At 28.5% G+C, this 21498-nt stretch overlaps 2 protein-coding genes across 4 annotated transcripts; one reads left to right on the forward strand and one right to left on the reverse strand.

The window, feature by feature from the left end:
- Positions 1-11264: 11264 nt before the first annotated feature.
- Positions 11265-12328, forward strand: LOC140178040 (uncharacterized). Its single transcript, XM_072212881.1, has one exon. It carries the CDS (start codon positions 11344-11346, stop codon positions 12166-12168), a length of 825 nt encoding a protein of 274 aa, XP_072068982.1. The 5' UTR covers positions 11265-11343; the 3' UTR covers positions 12169-12328.
- A 3148-nt stretch (positions 12329-15476) lies between these two features.
- On the reverse strand, positions 15477-19571 carry LOC112792416 (6,7-dimethyl-8-ribityllumazine synthase, chloroplastic). 3 transcript variants are annotated; one of them, XM_025835653.3, is made up of 9 exons: positions 19371-19571; positions 18839-19041; positions 18592-18707; positions 17843-17938; positions 17149-17244; positions 16960-17038; positions 16545-16591; positions 16388-16447; positions 15477-15836 (listed from the first exon to the last, which is right to left on the reverse strand). In XM_025835653.3, the coding sequence occupies exons 2-9, from the start codon at positions 19002-19004 to the stop codon at positions 15798-15800; spliced, it is 699 nt and encodes a 232-aa protein (XP_025691438.1). In that variant the 5' UTR covers positions 19005-19041; positions 19371-19571; the 3' UTR covers positions 15477-15797. The 3 variants fall into 3 exon arrangements, with proteins under 3 accessions (XP_025691438.1, XP_025691439.1, XP_029153158.1); XM_025835654.3 differs by lacking the exon at positions 19371-19571 and adding an exon at positions 19259-19366; XM_029297325.2 differs by lacking the exon at positions 17843-17938 and having other exon boundaries at positions 19371-19541.
- Between the last annotated feature and the right edge of the window lie 1927 nt (positions 19572-21498).

A 21498-nucleotide genomic window follows, 5' to 3' on the forward strand; every position in this document is an offset into this window, starting at 1 on the left:
CTTTTTGCTTTTTGCTTTTTTCTTTTTTTTTTCTCCTTTGTCAAGACCCTAACACACCCTTTTTTCTTTTCCCATGGGTTCCATATAACAACTTTCTAATCATAGCTAGGATTTGTTTCCGGACACACCTTCTAACAAGGCATACATGGTATGTTCTAAAAAAAAAAAGCATACATGTATGCCATTATTACAAGCCTTGCGGTGCTCTCATCATTTCCGTTTAATGTAATGTGGGATCACCGATCACGTGTTAGTCTATGTTCTTGGAACATAAAAGAAAGATTAAATTTTTAAAGTGGTTTTTAAAATTTACAATTTTAACCATTTATGTTAGTTCATCGGATCTAAAATTCACTATTCTGATTTTTGAGATCCAATTTCGAATCTTTTTAAAACTGAGTGGTGAATGTAGTGTTGAGCATGCTCTGATTTTGTTACGCTAGACACAGATCAAAATAGTGTTGTTTTGTTTTAGCGTATGAGAAGACAAAGAATTTATATGAAGCACAAACTGTTTTATCTGCATTCGATAAATCTTAAATATCACATTAAGAATTTAGTCATAAAATAAGCAATACAACATAAATTCAGATACAAGAACAATGACACAATCCTTCAAGTCTTGGGCTTTTATTCTTGTGTCATAAAGCATTCAAGACGAAAGCAAATATAAATTATGGATAATTATAATATTCAGATTGTGAGTTACAGATATTTAGACCGAAAGAAGGCAGAGGTGACAGGTGTCCATAAGCATTGCGGCTGGGAGCAGCTTGCAAGTCTCTGCGGAACCGTGCGGAGCCGCTGAAGCTGGAACGGTGAATGGCTCCGTTTGTTTTTTTTTTCTTTTGGAATCTCGAAATGAATTGTTGGAGCTAAACATGCTGTTTGAATGATTGGGTCTGGAGACCAAAAATATTGCAATAAGGCCTTGGTTGATGCAAGTGGATTTTTTATTTAAATAAATTAATTAATTATAATAATTATCGAAATAAATAATTTAAAAAATATTTATTAAAATAAATATTTCTCTTATCTCGTTTACAATGTAAACAAGATTATACTGTAACGAGATAATATTATCTGATTATACTGTAACGAGATAATATTATCTCGTGTAAATGAGATAATCGTTTACCGTGTAAACGAGATAAGACCGTTGGACGTAAAATGTGTATATTTCATTTACATGTATTTTTTTAAAAAAATTGAAAATAATAAAAAAATATTAATATTAAATAATTCAAACTTTTAACATATACATAGAAAGGTTAGTAGAAGAGATTAAAGTGGATATGTTTGATCAATTAGTACTAAAAAGGTTGATGGAAAGTGGAAAGAGAGTAGAAACAGTTATCTCTCACGTTATCTCTCACTATTAATTCTCTCTCCACTATCCCATCAATGTCTCTTAACAATTGGCAAACAGTTGTTTTTATTTTTCAAATTCAAATCAATCCAATTGGATCATAATTTAATTTAAAATTTTTTAAAATGGATATGTTTGATCAATTAGTACTAAAAAAAATACATGAAAAAATTTTATTTAAATTATGATCCAATTGGATTGATTTGAATTTGAAAAACAAAAATAACTGTTTGCCAATTGGTAGGAGAGATTGATGGGATAGTGGGAGATAATTGAAACGATTATCTCTCACGTGGATAGTGGATAATGGGAGATAACGTGTGAGATAACCGTTTTAATTCTCTTCCTACTATTCCATCAATACAATTGGCAAACGATTATTTTTATTTTTCAAATTTAATTCCCAGTATCCCATCAACCTTTTGAGTATCATATTCTCACTCCCCCTACAGACTTCTCTTTTCAGGAAATGGACGAAGAAGTTTATGAAGAGTTTTTGAGTTTAGCTTATGCGATATAGATGTATTAGTTTAGTTATTATTATTCTTTCCTCACCATTAAGATTATAATTTGTAAGAGGGGTAGAAGTTGTATGATTTATATATCTATTATAGTAAATTAATTTTTTTATTATAAATTTGTAAATCGTCTTTTTTACTTAATCTTTTGTAGCTGCAAATTATTATAGTAGAATGAAAATGTTGTTTGGTTGAATATAATTGAAGAGAATGAATTAAGTTGTAGACATGGTTAAAGCCATGGTATCGATTTAGAAATTGAATATGAATTTACTTGAACCGGGGTTTGTTAAAAAAATAATTGTTGTTTTGAAATAATTTTTAAAAGGATAGTTAATAGTTGTTAGTTTTTATATTAAAAATCTAATAAAATTGACTAAATAAATTTTACATTATTGTTTAATAGCAAATACATAACATACTGATTACATTTACAATAAAAATTTATTTAATTTTTTTAAAATAAGAATAATAGAATTATGAAGTATATGTTACTATATCGACCTTAATATTTTAGTGTTTTTTGTTAGTAGTTAGATAATTTGAGGACTATTTTTATTTTATAGTTACAAATATAATTATACAAAATTGGATTTAATTTTTATAAAAGATTTAATTATTCTGTTAACTCTTATATCTTTTTTCTTTTTGATTTATTTTTTACACTACTTTTAATTTCATAAAAGAACCATTTTATTTTAAAAACGTTAATATTTAAAATTATATATCTATATTTATTATCCATTTTAGATGCAAAAATTTAACTAAGTTCTTTTTAAAAAGAATTTTCTTTTCTCAGCCAATATTTTATTTTCTTTTTTTTAAAAAATTCGTATGCCATTTTTTTTTCTTTCTTCGGTGGTTTCACAAAATTTTTTAGATTGTTGTTTCTCTTTCCTCCCTATTTTATCTCTTATTTGTTACACTATTATTTTATTTGGTTTATTTATATTATTTATCTTTTATATATGATATTTTATTTAATATTAATATTATTTTTCAAAGTGAATGATAATTAATCATATAGATAAATATTTTTTGAAATGAATAATAATAAATTATGAACATAATTATTTTCTAAAGTGAATGATAGTTAATTATATAAATACGTGGGAATCTCTTAAAAAGAATTATATATCATAATTGATTATTATTGCACTATTAAAAATACAATCTTCAGTTCTCTACTAAATAAAAGTAAGGATATATCTTATCTTACTAAAATAATACTTAAATATTTGTAGAAGACATAATAAAAATATGAATTCATCTAAAATTAAAAAATCATGACAGAAAGTTTATATTGAAATAAGTCAACATTTAATTAAAAATATATTAATGCTTTATTTGTTTATTTTTATTTAAATACATGTAACCCATCATGTCTTCATCTTAACTTTTGTTTGTGTTGGATTCATATCAACTCTTTTTTGGACACAATCTAAAAGGCACAACTATGACAATAAAATCCCATTCTGAATGAAGCTATGCAGCCGGCTCAATCCAACCCTCCACTAAGCCTCGTCAGCTTCTTGATAATTTGTTATTTCCAGGCCAAGAAAAAATACCACGTGTCCACAGTAGATACAATAAAAAAAATTTGTAAATCTGTACAAAAATACAACTGTACACTAGATAGACCCATAAATTATTAGGTAGTGTTTGGTAGAGAGACATGAAATTGAGAGACAAAGACTAAGAGACAGACATTGAAATAAATTTTAATATTTTATTTGGTATAAAGTGCGAGATAAAAATTGAAATAAGAATGAAACTCTAATTTAATTTGTACAAAAGGTAAAATTAGAATTAATTAATTGAAATGAAGATATTTTAGATATAAAATATTATTAAAGTTTCCGTCTCCATTTCTAAAAATTTTAGTTTCCTGTGTCCCTACTTTTTGGAAGTACTGAAATACTGAAATTTTAGGGATAGAAACATAAATTTTAGTATCAGCCTCTGAAACCAATAAACATGATACTGAATTTTAGTCTTTCAATCTCTGTCTCAGTACTTCAAAACAAAGCTACGACCAAAAACAAAAAAACTCCGTCCAAAACCATGAATCACGCAACATGTCAAAAAAATATAAACAACAATAACGAACCCTTATTACACCGAGTGGGTAAAAGAATACCAAAAATAGATTAATGTGTGTTTAGATTGGTTTTTGTTAAATTTGAGTTTGAATAAAAATAATTTGATAGAATTAATTTTGAGTAGGAATGTGTCTGTATCAACATGATTTATGTTTATTAATTTTATATTAAAATTGATTTTGATAAAATAAATATTGTTTGAATAATATTAGTTAAAATCACTTTTAAATAAATAATTACTAGAAAGAATATTTTATTAAATTATAATATTATTTTTTAAGTATATTTATTTTTTTACACTTTTTTTAAGTATATTTTTTATATAATATTTTTTTCTAGTATTTTTAGCACTCTTTTTTAGTACATTATAATTTTTCACTCCTATTATTATTTATAATTATTTTTTTAAAATTTACTCTATCTAATAAGATCAATAAATTATATTATAAAAAATAATAATAAATATAATACACAAGAATTATAATTATAAAAGTGTACAATAGCAAATAAAAAATTAACAAAAAATAAAAATAATAAATAAAAAAAAGAAAACATAAAAATTTCATAAATAAAATAATAACATGTATGAAGAATAGGATTGGTAGGGGAATTAAAAAAATGCAGAAGTTAGTTAGTAAAATCCAAAAACTAGGATTTGTTGCTTCTTATAAACGTGGAATAAGTATAAAATTATCCAAAAATTGAAGCGTTCAAAAAATATGAACTTACTTCAACAAACACATTCTTAAATTAAATTCAAATCCCAGAGGATAGTAGGGGTGGCAACGAGGACAGCAGGGGTGGCAACGGGTAGGTTAGAATAGGGTTTGGAGCCAATTCTAATCTTATCCGTGGGTTGCAAATATCTCAACCCTAACTCTATCCATTATTAACTCGCGGATACTTGACTCTATCCGTGAGTTAAAAAAAATGCAACATTATTATATAACTTGATAATAATTTAAAATAGAAGTGATTTTTATGTAAAAAAAAAAATTAAATTATCAATTAATGATCTTTTTTTAGTGGCTAAGGATCTTTTGTATTTACTATTTAGTGAGAGGTCTTTGATTCAACATCCACTTAAACATATTTTTATAGGGAGCCATTCAGATAAAGACGTCTAAAACGTCTTTTTTTAAAGATGTTTTCTAACACGTATAATCGATTAAATCATGTTATTTTTGTCAAAATTAGGTCATATAAATTAATTTGACCGAAAAAATAGTGAATCAAATCTTGAATCGGTCTAAATTAATTTTATTTTTTATAAAAAATAACTACAATATTCTTATTATAGAAAATTACTAAAATACTCTTATATATATATATATATATATATATATATATATATATATATATATATATATATATATATATATATATATATATTGAAAATTCTAAATTCTAACCCTACGACAGCAGAAAAGTAAAAAGTTAGAATTTAAGGTTTTCAAAATTAATATATATAATAGGAATATTTTAGTTATTTTCTATAATAAAGATATTGTAGTTATTTTCTATAAAAAATAATATTAATTTAGATCAGTTCAAGATTTGATTCACCATTGTTTCGATCAAATTAATTTGTCTAGTCTAATTTTAACAAAAATAACACGATTTAATCGATTATATGTGTTAAATTTTAATGACTAAAAATTATTTTTAAAAAAAGACGTTTTAGATGTCTTTATTTGAGTGGCTCTATATAACATATACATATATAAGGTACGGGTTGACAATAACAAAAATGCATAATTTTTTTTGTCAAGAAAATAACCCTTTTTCTTCCTCTAAATACTTAAAATTTCTATAAAATAAAGAATGCAATGTTTTTAAAAATGACCTATTATTAAAAATAATAAATAAATGAGCATATTGCAAACTTTAATTTTTCTCTCTTTTTTGTAAAAAAGTAAATGTAGCCTATTTGAAATATTTTAAAAAATATAATTAATCTGAATAACAGGTTATTTAAAAAAAATCTATTTATATAAAATATAACTAAATAGAAAATTAAGATTTTTTAATTAAGATTGCAACACTCTTTAGTCTTTAGTAAAAAAAAGTTCAAGAATAACCTAAAAGGATGATATTTAAGTATATTAGTGTTAGAAACAAGAGACTAGACTGGAGAAAGGATTTGTGTATTATTGAGTATATTTAAGTTGTCTATTCAAATTGTCTGGAACGATACAATATAGAAGGGTATTTATAGGTGCTATGAGAATCGTAATAATAAAGACGTAATATTCTATAATAAATATCTAGATATGCTAATTGATCTAATTGATCCTAATTATATTCTAACATCCCCCTCAAACTCAAGTGACAAATTAAGTTTGAAACTTATTTAAAACAACGAAATAAAGAGAAAAAAATCGCATAAATTGATAAAACGGTGCAGACGGAACTGCCGGAAGGAAGCATAGACGGAACTACCGCTAGTCTGAAAAAAGCGCAGACGAAACTGCCGCTAGTCTGAAAGAAGCGCAGACGGAACTGCCGCTTGTGTGAAGGAAGCGCAGATGGAACTGCCGCTTGTCTGAAGGAAGCGCAGACGGAACTTCCGCTTGTCTGAAGGAAGTGCAGATGGAACTGTCAGAAAGAAACGCAGACGAAACTGCTATGAGAAAACGCAGACGGAACTGCCACGAGAGGACGCAGATGAACTGCCACGAGAGAACGCAGACGGAACTGCCACGAGAGAGAATGCAGACGAAACTGCCACGAGAGGACGCAGATGAAACTGCCACGAGAGGACACAGACGAAACTGCCACAAGAGAAAACACAGACGGAACTGTCACGAGAGAACGAAAACTATATGATTTCTTCATGATAATAGGTAAGCAGCGGATGACAATAGTGTTTAATCATACTGAAAAAAACACAAGACAAAAAAAATAGGTTAGTCGGTGAGGTGAAAAAGCATCAAAAGAGTAACAAAAGGGAAAGAATAGTGAAATAGGAAAAAAAATACAAAAATTCGGTGATTTCACCCTAAGGAAAACAACCTATCCTCTTCAAAGAGGATACCATGGTTCTGATACCATGTTAGAAACAAGAGATTAGACTGGAGAAATGATTTGTGTATTATTGAGTATATTCAAGTTGTCTATTTGAAATGATACAATACAAAAGTGTGTAATGTGATTATCATTAAACTTTTTTCTTAGACTTTTATATGTAGTTGTGTTTGTGTGAGTTGTGACCCTTAATTGGTTCCACTTGGGTGCTTTTGGTTAACATGTTTAGAATTTGCATTTGGTTTAATTCGGATGATGCAACTTTTGTATTGTCGTGGTCAAGAATTATGACATGCTTTTGTTTACTCCACTTGCTTGAAAATGTAACTGTTCTTCTCCTTAAGTAGCTCGAGTTGGCTTAATCAAGCTCTTAATAATGCTAGCAAACCAGTCTTGCTGGATAATAATAAATAATAATAACTGTTCTTTACGCCTTAACAACCTTTGAAAATTATTTTCTGTCGGCACGTGCGATAGTGACTGAAAACCCAGCTTCCAAAAATCAAAACTATGTGCTCCAATTCTTCTTTTTCACCACCTCAAATAGAAGGTGGAATATTTTGCAACGCCCCCATTAAAGTATCCAATTCCCAGGTAAACGGGTCGTTGGGACTAATTTAATTAAAAAATAAATAAATAAATTCTTAATTTTTTAATACATAGACATTTAAATATTTAAAATTTAAAAATATATTTAAATTCTTTGACTTTTTCAAAAATATATCAATCTCTCGTATTCATTCGATCAGATTCAATAGAAAAATCAAACGTGATTTATGTTATACTGACTTGGTTGATATGGATGGACACGTGATAGAATTTTTAAAATGAGACAAATTAAATTCAAGAATCGATATGTTCAGATTTTGAAGAGATAAGAGATTTAAATGTAATTTTAAATTCTTAGAAATTTAAATGTCTGCCGACAAAAAAGTTAGGGATCGATTTATCTTTTTTTCTTTAATTAAATTCAGACTTAATTCTAATATTTTATAGAGTATATGTTAAATATTTAAACCTAATTCTAAATTAATCAAACATAAATTGAATTAAATCATATTGACCTAATACATTATTAGTGTATATACTTATAAATTTTATACGATTAATTATTAAAATCTTACTCTTAAAGATGAATTTAATAATGATATAATATTTATACTAAAATAAATTATTGTAAATAAAAAATAACAAAAATATAATATAAAGATATTAATTAAAATATAAACTTATAACATTTCATTAGTAATTTCATTGTAAAATTTGTATTTTAGTTATAAAACATAACTTTGGATTGAACCAAATTTACTCGAAACATAATTCGAATTTGAGTCGAAAATTACATCAAATAAAAATGAGAAATCTAAATCCTACAAGGCTAGGGTAGAGTTTCAAAGCGAATCAGGTCTTAAACACCCCCTCAATTCCAAACGATTCTTGATGTAACGTTACATTATTTTTCCTCTCAATAATAATATAATCTTGAAGAGTTCAACGGCGTAATGTTATTTATTTATGGTCCAAAGTCTTCAGTAATATAATTCGTTACTGTACAATGGTCCCAGATGAATGGCTTTGTGAAGTACTTTGAAATATCGTAAGAGTCAACAAAGAAGAAAGGAGGAAATTACAGCATCCTAAATAGTCAATTGATTTTCATGTCATAGTATAAATTACATTATACTATACCTGGTCATATTTCCCTTCCCCACACCCACGCATTAATTATGTCCAGTGTATAGTATAAGGTCTGAGGTTGATATTTAAATTTATATGCCAACTTCTTATAAAAGGCACTAAGATCAACTTTGACCAAGTACTATGTTTCAATAAGAAATGCTTTAAGGCAAAAACAGCACTACAATATTTTAAGTGAGGGATCATACTCAAAGGAAAAAAATTACTCTTCATACCTAGTTTATTATTTAACCAGACCCAAAATAATAAAATCTAATAAATAAAATCAGTTGAACAGGCACCTACTCGATCTTATAAAAGTCGAACATGATAATGAGTTTAGTTCTATTTATTTAAATAAGTAATTGATTTTTACTGTCTTTTCTGTTTATCTAAAAATGATATCTCAACAATTTTTCTAATAAAAGTGAGTAACAAACTCATCATCAAAGATAAAATTACTCCAAAAGTAATTATTAACTCTACATCTACATTTATTATCCTGGTATTTTTCAAATGGATTTCGCTAGGAAGACAATGGACTATTTGTACAATGTGTACAATGGATTATTGAGTTACAAAATGAATGAACAATGTGTACAATGGGCTATTGAGTTAGAAAATGAACATTCTACATACTATCTAGAATAACCATCCGAGTATTAGGGATAATAAACATTTTCCCAAAAAATTAAACTGATTTTGGATTTCACCAAAGATTGAACTCTTGACTTTTTGGATCTAACGCTTTAATACCATGTCATAGTACTACTCATCTCAAAAGTTTCAACTGATGAAAAAAGGTAACACTAATGATTATATGTCTAATACTCCATAAACCTCCATTGTATATATTATATAAATATTCCATTGGCTCCTCATATTTTCTCTTTTCGAATTCCAATCTACTAAAAAATCTACCTAAAATTTTTACTAACTTAAATATCAAAATTTTTTATAAATATTGAAAAAGTCTAGGAGACCAGTAGTTTTATTGAATTTTGGCCAGCATGTAACCAACAGAGGAAAGTGAACTATTAGATAAAATCTCACACCATCAAATCATCATTGATGGCTAGTTGATGGCTAACAATCATAAAAATTATTGACCCCTAACATTGCTCATAAATATTACCCACACCTTTTCATAAAAAACTCAGACATTACTCGAACGACTTCATCTCCGTAAAAAAAGACATCGAACTTTTCACTCAAAAGTATCTAGACTTCACGTTCAACCCAAACCACTATGATTCTAACTAAGTCTTGGAACAATTACCAATATAATGTTCACACTAATTCAATTATAAACGAACTAAACTAAAAAAAGAAACAGAGTATAAGAAGTGTGAATACGTTGCAATAGACAATAGTTATATATAGAAAGATGACTTGGTTTGCATGATGAGGCTGTTGCCCAATGGCCAGTACTAATAATCATATTAAAAAACCAACAAAACCCAGAAAAAAAAAACATATCCAAAAATTTAAAAATTATGATATAAAATTTTGTTATTTCTCTAAGTTTATCCATATTAAAAGGTCTTAATTTGGTAAACCCCAAGTGATGTGAGGATGATACGATGAGGTGTAAAACTATCGAAACCTAAACATTTATTGACTCTTGGCAGCCACGTATATATGAATCCTAACTTTTGTTGGCCTCACAAGTTATTTTAATTGAAACTAGAACTTTCCGTCTAATAAACATGTTCATCATGAAATTCACGACCAAAATAAAGAATGTATAGGCTAAATCCTGGATTAGGCACGTCATTATAATTAGCTATTAAGTATAGATAATTAAATTATCATTATTTTGGGGGCAGGGGTGAGTATGTATTTCAGTATTTCCATATCATACGCGTTAACGACTTTTATATTACTATAACTCTATAACAAAGTTTAGGCTAATTACATAAGTTCTTGTTCTATGCTTTTTTTGCTAGACATACCAAAGAATGACTTAGATGTAATAAATTTATGGATTATAATGCTTTATATATATATAATAAAAGTATTAATATAAATAATTATATTAAAACTAGTCTCTCGCATATAATATATTTTAAAATCATAAAAAATAATATATAATGTAAATATATAGTAACTATTTTTTTTATCATAATAAAATATTTTTAATATAAATTTGATTTTCAAGCTTTCAAGTACACATTTTGTTGACCAAGACCACCTCAACATACATAGCTGCAATGAAACCAACAATGAGCCCAAAGAGTGATGCATTTACAAGGAGACTACCTCAACACACATTTTCTTTAATTTTGATGTATTAATTATTTAATTATATTTTTTATACATAATAAATATAAAAAAATAATTATTTTTAAAAATATAATGATACATAATTAGATACACAATTAACAATATTTTGATATATAAAACCCCCTGATTAGCGTCACTGATATGAACACATGTTACTTCCTGGAAGCTACCCTCTCCACTTTTTGGATTTTAGTTTCATTCTCAATTCATAGAATAGTCAAAGCCTGAGACAATCTTAACCTTTGACCAAACACAAGCTACTATAAATCCATACACTACCAAACCCACCATTCTTTCTTTCAACCAACAACCACTACTCTTCTCTCTTAGCTTCTTAATCAACTCTTAGTTAGAGTAACTATTCATGAGTGGTGCCATGGCTGCTACTACTACTGATCATCATAAGTGGATGATGCAGTTGTATGAGCAGCCTCAGATGGATTGTGATGGAAGCAACATGGCTCCTCCTATCATGGAAGCATTTTCTGATGCAACTGTGGTGACAACTATGTCACCAGAGAGCAGCAGCATGATGATGTTGAGCCAAATAAGCAATAGTAGTTGTAGTAGTAGTATTAGTAATGTTCAGTTGTTAAGTCCAAAGAGGAATAATAATAATAATAATAATAATAGTGCATTCAAACCAATCAGAAAGAGATCAAGAGCTTCTAGGAGAACCCCAACAACCCTACTCAATGCTAATACCAATAACTTTAGGGAATTAGTTCAGAAATTTACAGGCTGTGGTAGCACTCACATGTCTCTATCAATCCATAAGGGACCTATTACCTTGAATTTCCAACAAGGAAGCAATAATAATGATAATAATCACAAGATGATTCTTCATCATTATCATCATCATCATCAGCAGCAGCAGCAGAATAGCACAACAACAAGTGGAACAGTTTCACCATTTGGCACCAGAACTAGTAATTATTATTTCTATAATCAACAACCTCATGATCATCATGATGTAGCTGCAGTGATGCCATCATCACAAGAACAGCAAAGTGGTGGTGGTGGCTTAATCTCTACCTCCTTGGACTCTAATCTTCCTTCTTATGATGCTGATTACTTATCATCATCAAGGCCTACCAGCATGGATGCCTCTGAAGACTTTGGTTTGCATCAACTAACTGTGAATGATTTCTCCAACAATGGAATTAAGGGGAGTGGTTTCTTCATGTGATGATTGGTTTTGATTCATTTATGGAAAAAAAAAAAAAGAACACACATATATATGTCTTAGTTATTTATTAGCAAGAGAAGTATGCACTTCTCTTTAGTCAACTGTTGTATGCATATGCTACATATACATAAAACAAGAATAATTCCTGTTTCTTTTATTATGATCAGTTCAATTCAATTTGTTTTGTTGTGCTGCTTTTCTAATGGAGTTCAATTTGTTCTCCTTGATGATTACATCAATACAACAATTTCTTGTTCTGTTGTTTGTACAGTATGTAGTTTATATATATGAATAGTGTTTCTTTATTTGTAATCTCCATTGATGTAAAAAAAAGAGCTTCCATTATATCCAGCAAATGAATTGATATTATATTTTATTGATATGATAACTAAAATTGTGAAGATAAGATCATACTCTTTGTCTACAAGCAAATAGCATAATTTAAAGTTGAGTAACTATATATTATATGGCTGCAGATGAATTATTGATCACTTTGCATGGAGTTGTTGTGAAAGAGTGTGTGTGTGTGTGTGTGTGTGTGTGAAGCTTTCCATCATAGTTGTCTTGATTCATGAAGCAGGTTTCAAATATTCAGTAAGGTTGAATAGAAGAGGTTTCAGAAAGTGATGTGATTGAGTAGTCACAAGGTATGGTTTACTTGGTAAATTAACTACTAAGAGTAACTTTGACTATAATTAACTTAGGAATAAAAACTCTTATAAATAGATTTCCAATAAGGGAAGAATTCCTAGAGATTTGTGTTTATAATGATTAGAGGTTGAGAAGAAAATTTTAAAGATGATGTGTGAACAAAAACACTCTACATTTGATCTAATGACAGCATAAATTTTATTATCATCATCACTATATCATAACTAATCTTTTGTTGTAATATTTTATTCAACCCAAAGTTGCACCCCTTTTGTTTTAAATTTAAGAAAAAAAAAAAAGACAAATCAGATGCCTGATTTTTTTGTTTACAAACATTTAAATCCCTACAAATTTAAAAATATATTTAAGTCTCTGATGTCTTCAAAATCTGGACATATCGATTTTTATGTCTAATTTTAAAAATTTTTTTACGTGTGTATCTGTATCAACCAAATCAGTACAACAAGAGTCATATTTAATTTTTTCATTGAGTTTGATAGATCCAAGTGAACATGAAGGATCAATATATCTAAATTTTGAAAAAATCAAATACTTAAATGTATTTTTAAATCTTCGAAGACTTAAATATCTGTTGATAGAACTTTTTTTTTTTTAAATGGATGGAGTTTTGGTCAACAAATGGACAAATTCAAGTGAGGAAGGTTGCAATGTTGCAGAATTGAATTGGAATTGCTAACTGGTTTTGGCTTCATCTGTATATAATTCCTTATCCCACAAGTCTACCCTTATCTTCTTATTCAAGCCATCATCCATATTTGTCTTTTGTTATGCCGCTTAGTTAAATTTTAGATAATTCCAAGTTGATTAGTTTAGTTTCACGTGCAGTTTACAATATAATGTTATTCTAATCCTTGAAAATAACAATAATGTTTGTTTTTTTGTTCCCCCAAATTAAAAGATGAGTAATTATCTCCACAATTCTTATTTAATAGTAAGAGAGTCAATTTGTTACAAGACGTACAAGGTGATGTCTTTATTTATTTATTTAATAGTCTTTTGAACAGAAACTACTTACTATGCTTTACATCTCATCAAATTTGTATTTATAATAGTCAACGAAAAAGAAAAAAAAATTATTTGTAATTATAATTTTTAATGTAAAACTAGGAGAGTATTAACTAAAAGAATCATTATTGTTAAAACTTAAAAAGGCATATTCTTTCTTCACGTTTACGACGCAAATACTCATAAAAAAATTTATATAATTAAATAACTGTATAAAATATACTAATAATACATTAAAATTAAATTCATTTTCAAATTATATTATTATAGATAAAATGCTATTTTAAATCTTAATATGAGTTAATTTTTACTTTTGTCTCTATCATTAAAAATGTTTATATTTATCCCAAGTACTTTAATTCATCTTATTTTTATTCTCATCAAAATTTAAACTTTAAACAAAAAATATCATTTTTCTCTTATTATTATCTTTTTTTTCCTACCAATTTCATTCTCATAGCAAAGTATATTTAGTCTAGTATATTTTCGACGCAAAATTTTAAGATAAAGACTAACCGAAATAGCGATTAACAACATAATTAACTTTGTTAAAGCTGCGTTTGTTTTCTGAAATTAGAACTGAATATTGTGCTTGGTGATATTAAATTAAAACTAAAATTTCAATCGTGGGACACAAAATTTCAATCCCTTTAATAAATCTAAAAAATAAAGACACAAAAAATAAAAATTTGAGACAAAGACTAAAATCTTAATATTTATTTTTAAAAATATTTTTATTTGACTTTTCAAATCTCAAATCTATCCCTCAGTTTCATATTTATTTTAAATCAAACATGATATTGAAATATAACTCAGTCTAATATATTTTATATTAAATATAATATAGAAACTTAATTTAATTTCTATTTTTCCGTCTCATTCTTCTAGTATTTGTCACTCAATTTCAGTTTCTCTTCCAAACAGACTATAATAAAAGACATTTCATTGGCATCTATATTATTACTAACCAAAAGATTATAAGTGAGAACTATTTGAAGAGGAAAATTTTATAAATATTAGTAATATATCATGTAACTATTCATGTTGTCTCTTCCTATCAGCTTAAACTTTAGAAAAAATGATATCATAATATTTCAAAAGAAAAAAAAAACATAAAACAAATAAAAAAATTTATACAAAAAATCAAACAAACCTAAAGAAAAACTCTTGCTTAAAAAAAAATATTAAAAATATAACCATTTATATTTTCTTTTTCTATCCGCATAAGTTTTTGATAAAAAATAGGATAATAACAATAATCTTTCAGAATCTATTTTATTTTGCATCATAATAACTGAAAAAAAAATTGAGTTTTAACTATTCTTTCACTTAAAAGTCCCTATTCAAAGTGTCTATCAAAGGACTAGTCAAATTTCTTAGACACCAAAAAAAAAAAAAGAATGATTAGTCAGATTAATGATGATTCCACCTTGCAAATTGTTTGAATCTGGAGCAATTTTTCCAGTGAATTAGACAATGGGATCCAGCACATACCTAAGAAAAAAGATAACCTTTCGTTGTTTGTTTCCCAAATCCAAGTTGCTCTGCTAAGTCAACTCTTCTAGATATGGTTTCCGTACTAAACGAGTCTTAACTTTTAAGCAAATATTTTGAGAGACAACAAAACTCTATTTTTAATTACAAAACTGCTTCCTTTTTATTATTCCTCATGGAATTAACAACAGAAAAATGTTCAACCAAAATGTGAGAGAAAAGAGAAGGGGAAAAAAAACGAAGGGGAGGGGGGATAATAGAAATAAATGTTAATGTATAGCGGCATAAAATTGATTCCCGGTTATTCAACTTAACAGCATGCCCATGTAGATATTAATTTTTTAAAACCAAAATGGAGTTTGAATCATCTTCTGCTCGTTGTGGCCTGTAATAGGCTAAGAATATATGATAGAGTAGCCTGAGATGAACAGTTACAAGATTGGTAACGAGCCTTGTGACTACTTCAGATGGTGCTCAAACAAAGATGCCATCTCAATCTGTATCACACAATTCATGACACGTTACTCAAAATAACTACTTAAAAGCCTGCAAACTTTACAAGCAGCCAAACAAATTGGTAAATGACATTTTTTCAACCAATAAGCTTGTAAGTTGTAACTCAACCAATGCTGCTTAGATCTTTACTAAGGTCATGAATAATTGAGAATGTTTGCAATCTCTGGATAATTATTGTCCCACTTCGAATTCATGATTCACTACAACCACATTGAGTAAGTTGCATAATACTTATCCATCAATTTAGAATGAGAATTTATTTATGCTTTGATTGTGTAGGCTTGGATTAACTTGATGCACTTCTATAATTACCAGTTTATCCCAAAGCTAGTTGAAGCTCTAGGTTAAACCGGAAATTCCTAACTAACATGCCCCACACACCCTTCCTAAATCTCAAAGCACACATACTAGGGTGTCGTCAGTGGGTGACGTAATGTACGATGCCATAAACAACTAACAAGACATAGCTTTATATAAAAAAAATAGATGATTATTGCATAATAAAATTATATTATGAAAGCTATAAACTTACAGCAGTCAGTGCGGCCTCAGCACCCTTATTCCCAGATTTTCCACCAGCACGATTCAGGGCCTGCAGTCGGCAGAAAGAATAAAAAAAGCTAAATGATAATAATCATTAGCAAAACAGAAAATTTCTAAGCTAAACAAACGGTACAGCCTAAGTTTACCTGATCCATATCTTCACAAGTTAGGACGCCAAAAATGCATGGAACACCTGCAGTCACCCCAAAATGCATCAATTTGCAAGTTGCATATTAATGCCAAAAAAAAAGTAGCCGAACAACAATAACTGACAATCGTAATTTACATCCCAAATAAAAAAGGACATGGGCAAGGGGCCTCAATCCTTCTCATCTATATTAGGACTGAACAAGCTTGCATTAAATTAAAAGTGTCAATTTTTTGCTTAGTGAGGACCAAGTGAAGTGAATTTACTAAGGCGTTTGATGTAACCCTCACATTTTAACAGTCTCTTTCCAACCTAAATTCTACTCAACATTTGAAGGATCAACATGCCAGTTGAATACTCAAACATGATCTGTTTGTATCTGAATATTACAATTGACATTAACAGAAAACAACCTGAGTTGAGACTAGCTGAAAGCACTCCAGATGCTGCAGAGTTAGCAACTGCATCATAATGGGTTGTATCTCCTCTTACCTGTTAACAGCAAATATTGGTCACAACAGAACTACAGAATATTAAAAATTAAAAAATAAAGACTATTAAAAGTTTTCATATATTTGTAGATTTGTATATATTTATCATACCACAGCTCCTATGCATACAACTGCATGATATTTGCCTGATTTTCCCAGTCTTGCCGCAACAACACCAATTTCAAAACTGCCAGGAACCCACACAACCTAAGGGAGAAGGGAAACAAACAAAGTTTCAGTCAAAATTCACCCCAAAAGATAGGAACACTGAAATTTCTAACAGACTGAACAGAAAAAATGACTCCCTTTGCTCTTATGATTTATTTAGTACAATCTAAGCACTAGCATAGCATTTCAAAAAGAATGGGTTATTTGTAATCCGGAAACAGGGACTTCTTGTGGGTCAGAACAACTTACATCTATCACAACTTATGTACTGCAACTAACATTTTTTTTTGAATATATTGATGTCAACATAATATGATAACAAACACACCAAGTTAGACATGCATAGATGAAGTAAATAGAAAAATATTTCATTAAGGGTAGAAAATGATAAATGCTTTCAAATTAAGGATAGGACATATCAGAGCAAGGAAAATGGAAAAGGGCAACGTTTCATTTTAGATTACTACAGAAAGCATGCACAAACGAAATAAATTTTAAAGAAATTGGAAAAAAAAAATTTGAACTCAAAACCATAGAGAAACACAAGGGAAAATGTAAAACAAAATAAATTTTAGAGATCGAATCAAACGATACTAAGAAGAATTCCATGAAGTTTTAAATAAGATAGCTTACTAACATCAATGTCCTCGTCTTTAACTGAATAATTTTTGAAAGTACCCAAAGCTCCCTCCAATAGCGGCTTTGTAACAATTTCATTAAACCGTGCAACAACCTAAAAGTACAAATTAGAATTGAGCAAAGAAGCATAAAACGAAAATACTAATGACTACAATCATGAAAACTTTTTAAAAAAGTTGAGGAAGGGTGTTTCTTTTATTAGGAGGTAGAATTACTCCCATCCAAGCCTCTTGTTATCTAGCATCCCATTGTTAGCCTTTGCTACTTATTTTTCTTTGATATTCTAGGCTTGGGGTGGTGGCATCCTCTATACCAAAGATAAACTTCATGAACTCTCAGGTATTGGGGTGGCTCTTGGGAAGTTTCATGGCTAAGTAATCTTTGTTTCTCTGCTACTACACAACTCCTCCCTTCTTATTATTTATCTGCCCTCAACCATTCTCCATTTGAAATTCTTTTTTCTTGTTCTTGGTATTTCCATTGTATTCAAAACCTTAGTCAATCACCATAAAGCTTAGAATTGGAGTATCGACTTCTTCTGCCACTATAATTATCCATCTTCTCTCCTCTACTATGTCCAAACTAATGAATTTATTCATTAAATCAAAACTTCAGGAATGCAAGATACCCTAAGGCAAGGTCTTTCATTTACTCTCTCCTAATGTTTGATTCATTCAAAGGCACTTAACAACAGATTTGTAACGAAGACATCTTAGCATTAACATTGTGGATTACTTATTTACTCACCACAGCAAAACGAAGTCCCTGCGTTTTGGTAACAGAACCAGTCAGATGCCGCACAGCAGCCGTCTGGACAGAGGATGATCGACCCTTTCTCCGAACAGCAACTTGAGGCTTAATATCTGAATCAAAATTAAGAAGCCAATCTACATAATTAATATTCCAACCAGCAAGAATAAACAAATTGGATTCTTCCTTATATTTATCACAATACAGAAATCATTAAAATAGTCAAAGGAACAAAGAACACCACCTCGTAGGGAACCCGCAAATGAGAGAGACTGTGGAGTTTTAGAGGCACCTTGAAAGTTTACGATGCTATTGCCACAAAAAGAACGATCTTGAGCCTCATGATGCACAAATCCAAGCTGAGATTGATGGGTAGGAAGGAAACATTCGGTAGAAACAAATAACGCCATTCTGTTGATCTCCAAAAGTTAGCACCAAGAACGAAAACTGCAAAATAAACAAACCCAAAACGAATCACAGAACCAAAGTGTTTAGCTCAAAACAGAGTATCCTGTATAAAACTAATATCCACGCTGAAAATGAATAAAAAATGGGTCATAGTCATAGCACATTAGCACTTCACAGCTGAAATTATTTTCTGTAGGAAAAATCAGGAAATCAATTAAGAAAGAATAACATTTCGAATTTGAAATTCATAAATCACATTTTTTTCCAGCTTGAATTAGCATGAGCTAACAATCCAACAGCACGCTTCATGGAGAAAACGTCACATTATGAATAGTGAAGCATACAAAATCAAATAGAGAAAAACTCACCGTAGAATGTAGTAAACGGCGACGCTCCAAGTGTGGACAAAGGAGTAAGGAGAGTGAGAATAAAGATGATGATAATTGATGTGTGTAAAATGGGGGAGGGTTTTGACTTTTGATGAAACTCGAAACGCACCGTTTTCGGCTTCTGGGAAAAGCGGGGGAAAGGTAAAGAAAAGAGACTTATTTTCAATTATAAAAGTTGGTATTCATTGGATCTTTTTTAAGATTGATTAAATCCAATTAACACCAATTTACTGTAAATTCAACCAATGCCTTTTTTTGATGAGTTATTCTTTATGTAGAAGCATGTTTTTTATACAAGTCATTTATATTTACGTGTTTTCGCGTTTTTTTTTGTGTTTTTTCTTTTTTTTTTTTAATTTTTTTTCTCTCGTTATCATCATCGTCAACACCATCTATTCCTTCTCATCTTCTTCCTCTTTCTTTCTTTTTTTTGTTTTTATTGAAATTTCTTTTTTTTTTCTTTTTCTTTTTCTCTTTCTCCTTCATCATCAGTTATCTCATTGTTGAAGATAATAAATAATTCAGGTTGAGATTGTCAACTAAACCAGAATGAAATTGATTATTGTTTTAAATCCAATCAAGCGGCTAAGATGTGGTTCAATTTAGAAGAAAAATATAGCATTAGAGGAAATATTTTTCTGCAGCAAATTTGGATGTAGCACAAATATATTTAGATATAACACGAAGATATTTAGGTGTATTTTTATTCTGATAAGTTTTGCATAATTCAAAATATCTTCATCTTCTTCCTTCTCATTTTCTACTGTTTCTTTTTTTATCATCATCACCATTTTTTTTCTTATTCATCTTTTCCTTTTTATTTTACCTTAACAAGAATAAAAACAAAAAAATCAAACAAAGAAAAAGAAGAAACACATAATGCTGCAAAATTACTCAAGAGGGGATGAACTTACATTCATTTAACTAAAAGAAAGAAAGAAATAAGAAAAAAAAGAAGAAGAAAAATGCAGCATTAGATAAAATATTTTTTTGTATTTGTAGCAAATTTAGGTGTAACCAAAGATATTTGGGTGTATTTTTATTCTGATAAGTTCTGCATAATTCAAAACTATTTTTCTTCCTTCTCTTTATCTTCTACTGCTTCTTCTTCCTCATCTTCTTATTTCGTTTTCTTATAGTTATTCTTGAGAGAAAAAATTAAATAAAGAAGAAAAAAACACGTAATGTTACAAAATTAATAGAAAGAGGAGGAGGAAAAAATGCAGCAATAACAATAGTAATAAAAAAATAACAATGAAAATTGAACACGCGAAGAAAAAAGAAGAGAAATACAAAAAAAAGGAGGAGGAGAAGAAGAAGGAATAGGATGAGGAGAAGGACGAGCGTTAAAAAGAAGTGTCTTCCATAATGGTGAATGCAATTTTTGTTAGACTTGGCCTAACTTGTAAGACTTGTAAGCCAAAAAGACTTATATGTAACTCTTTTTGGATTTGGGTCCTCTAATCTAAATTTTGAATTTCATTTTAGAAAGTAAAGTATAATTTCTTAAAATTTATTTTATAGGTAGGACACAAAAACATATAAGAGAAAAATCATTTAAGGGTGAGAAATCACATTTTATCCTCTAAAATGAAAATTTAAAATTGAGAGAATTCAATTTTTTTTTTGTTTCGATATTATTTTCTAATTCGACAGACTAAAAACTAATTTATCTTAGTTCAAAATTCTATTTAAAAGTTTGTTGTTAGCCAATAAATTATTATATACAAATTCAAACTCCGAATAATTATACTAGTTAGTTATTCACTATTCCAATTTAATTTGATTAAATTTAACTAATACCTATTTAAGTTTTTTTCCTGTATTTTACATTTGATTTAGACTATATCATACATATTTTTTTATACGATTGAAATGAGAAATTTGTATAAAATGTATTAAAGTATAAAATTCATAACAAAAATAAATTCAAAATAGATAAGTAACATCAAATTGTTCTTTAGACGAAAGTTAAAATGTTTTATGATATTAATTTTCTTACGTTAATATAAATTTATTTAATTTGCCCTCACATAAAATAATTATATTTTAACTTTCATTGAACAAATACAAAATATTAATAGCTACTATAAAAATGTCTTTTAAA

This window comes from Arachis hypogaea, chromosome 13 (genome assembly GCF_003086295.3).
Source record: "Arachis hypogaea cultivar Tifrunner chromosome 13, arahy.Tifrunner.gnm2.J5K5, whole genome shotgun sequence".
NCBI lineage: Eukaryota > Viridiplantae > Streptophyta > Magnoliopsida > Fabales > Fabaceae > Arachis > Arachis hypogaea.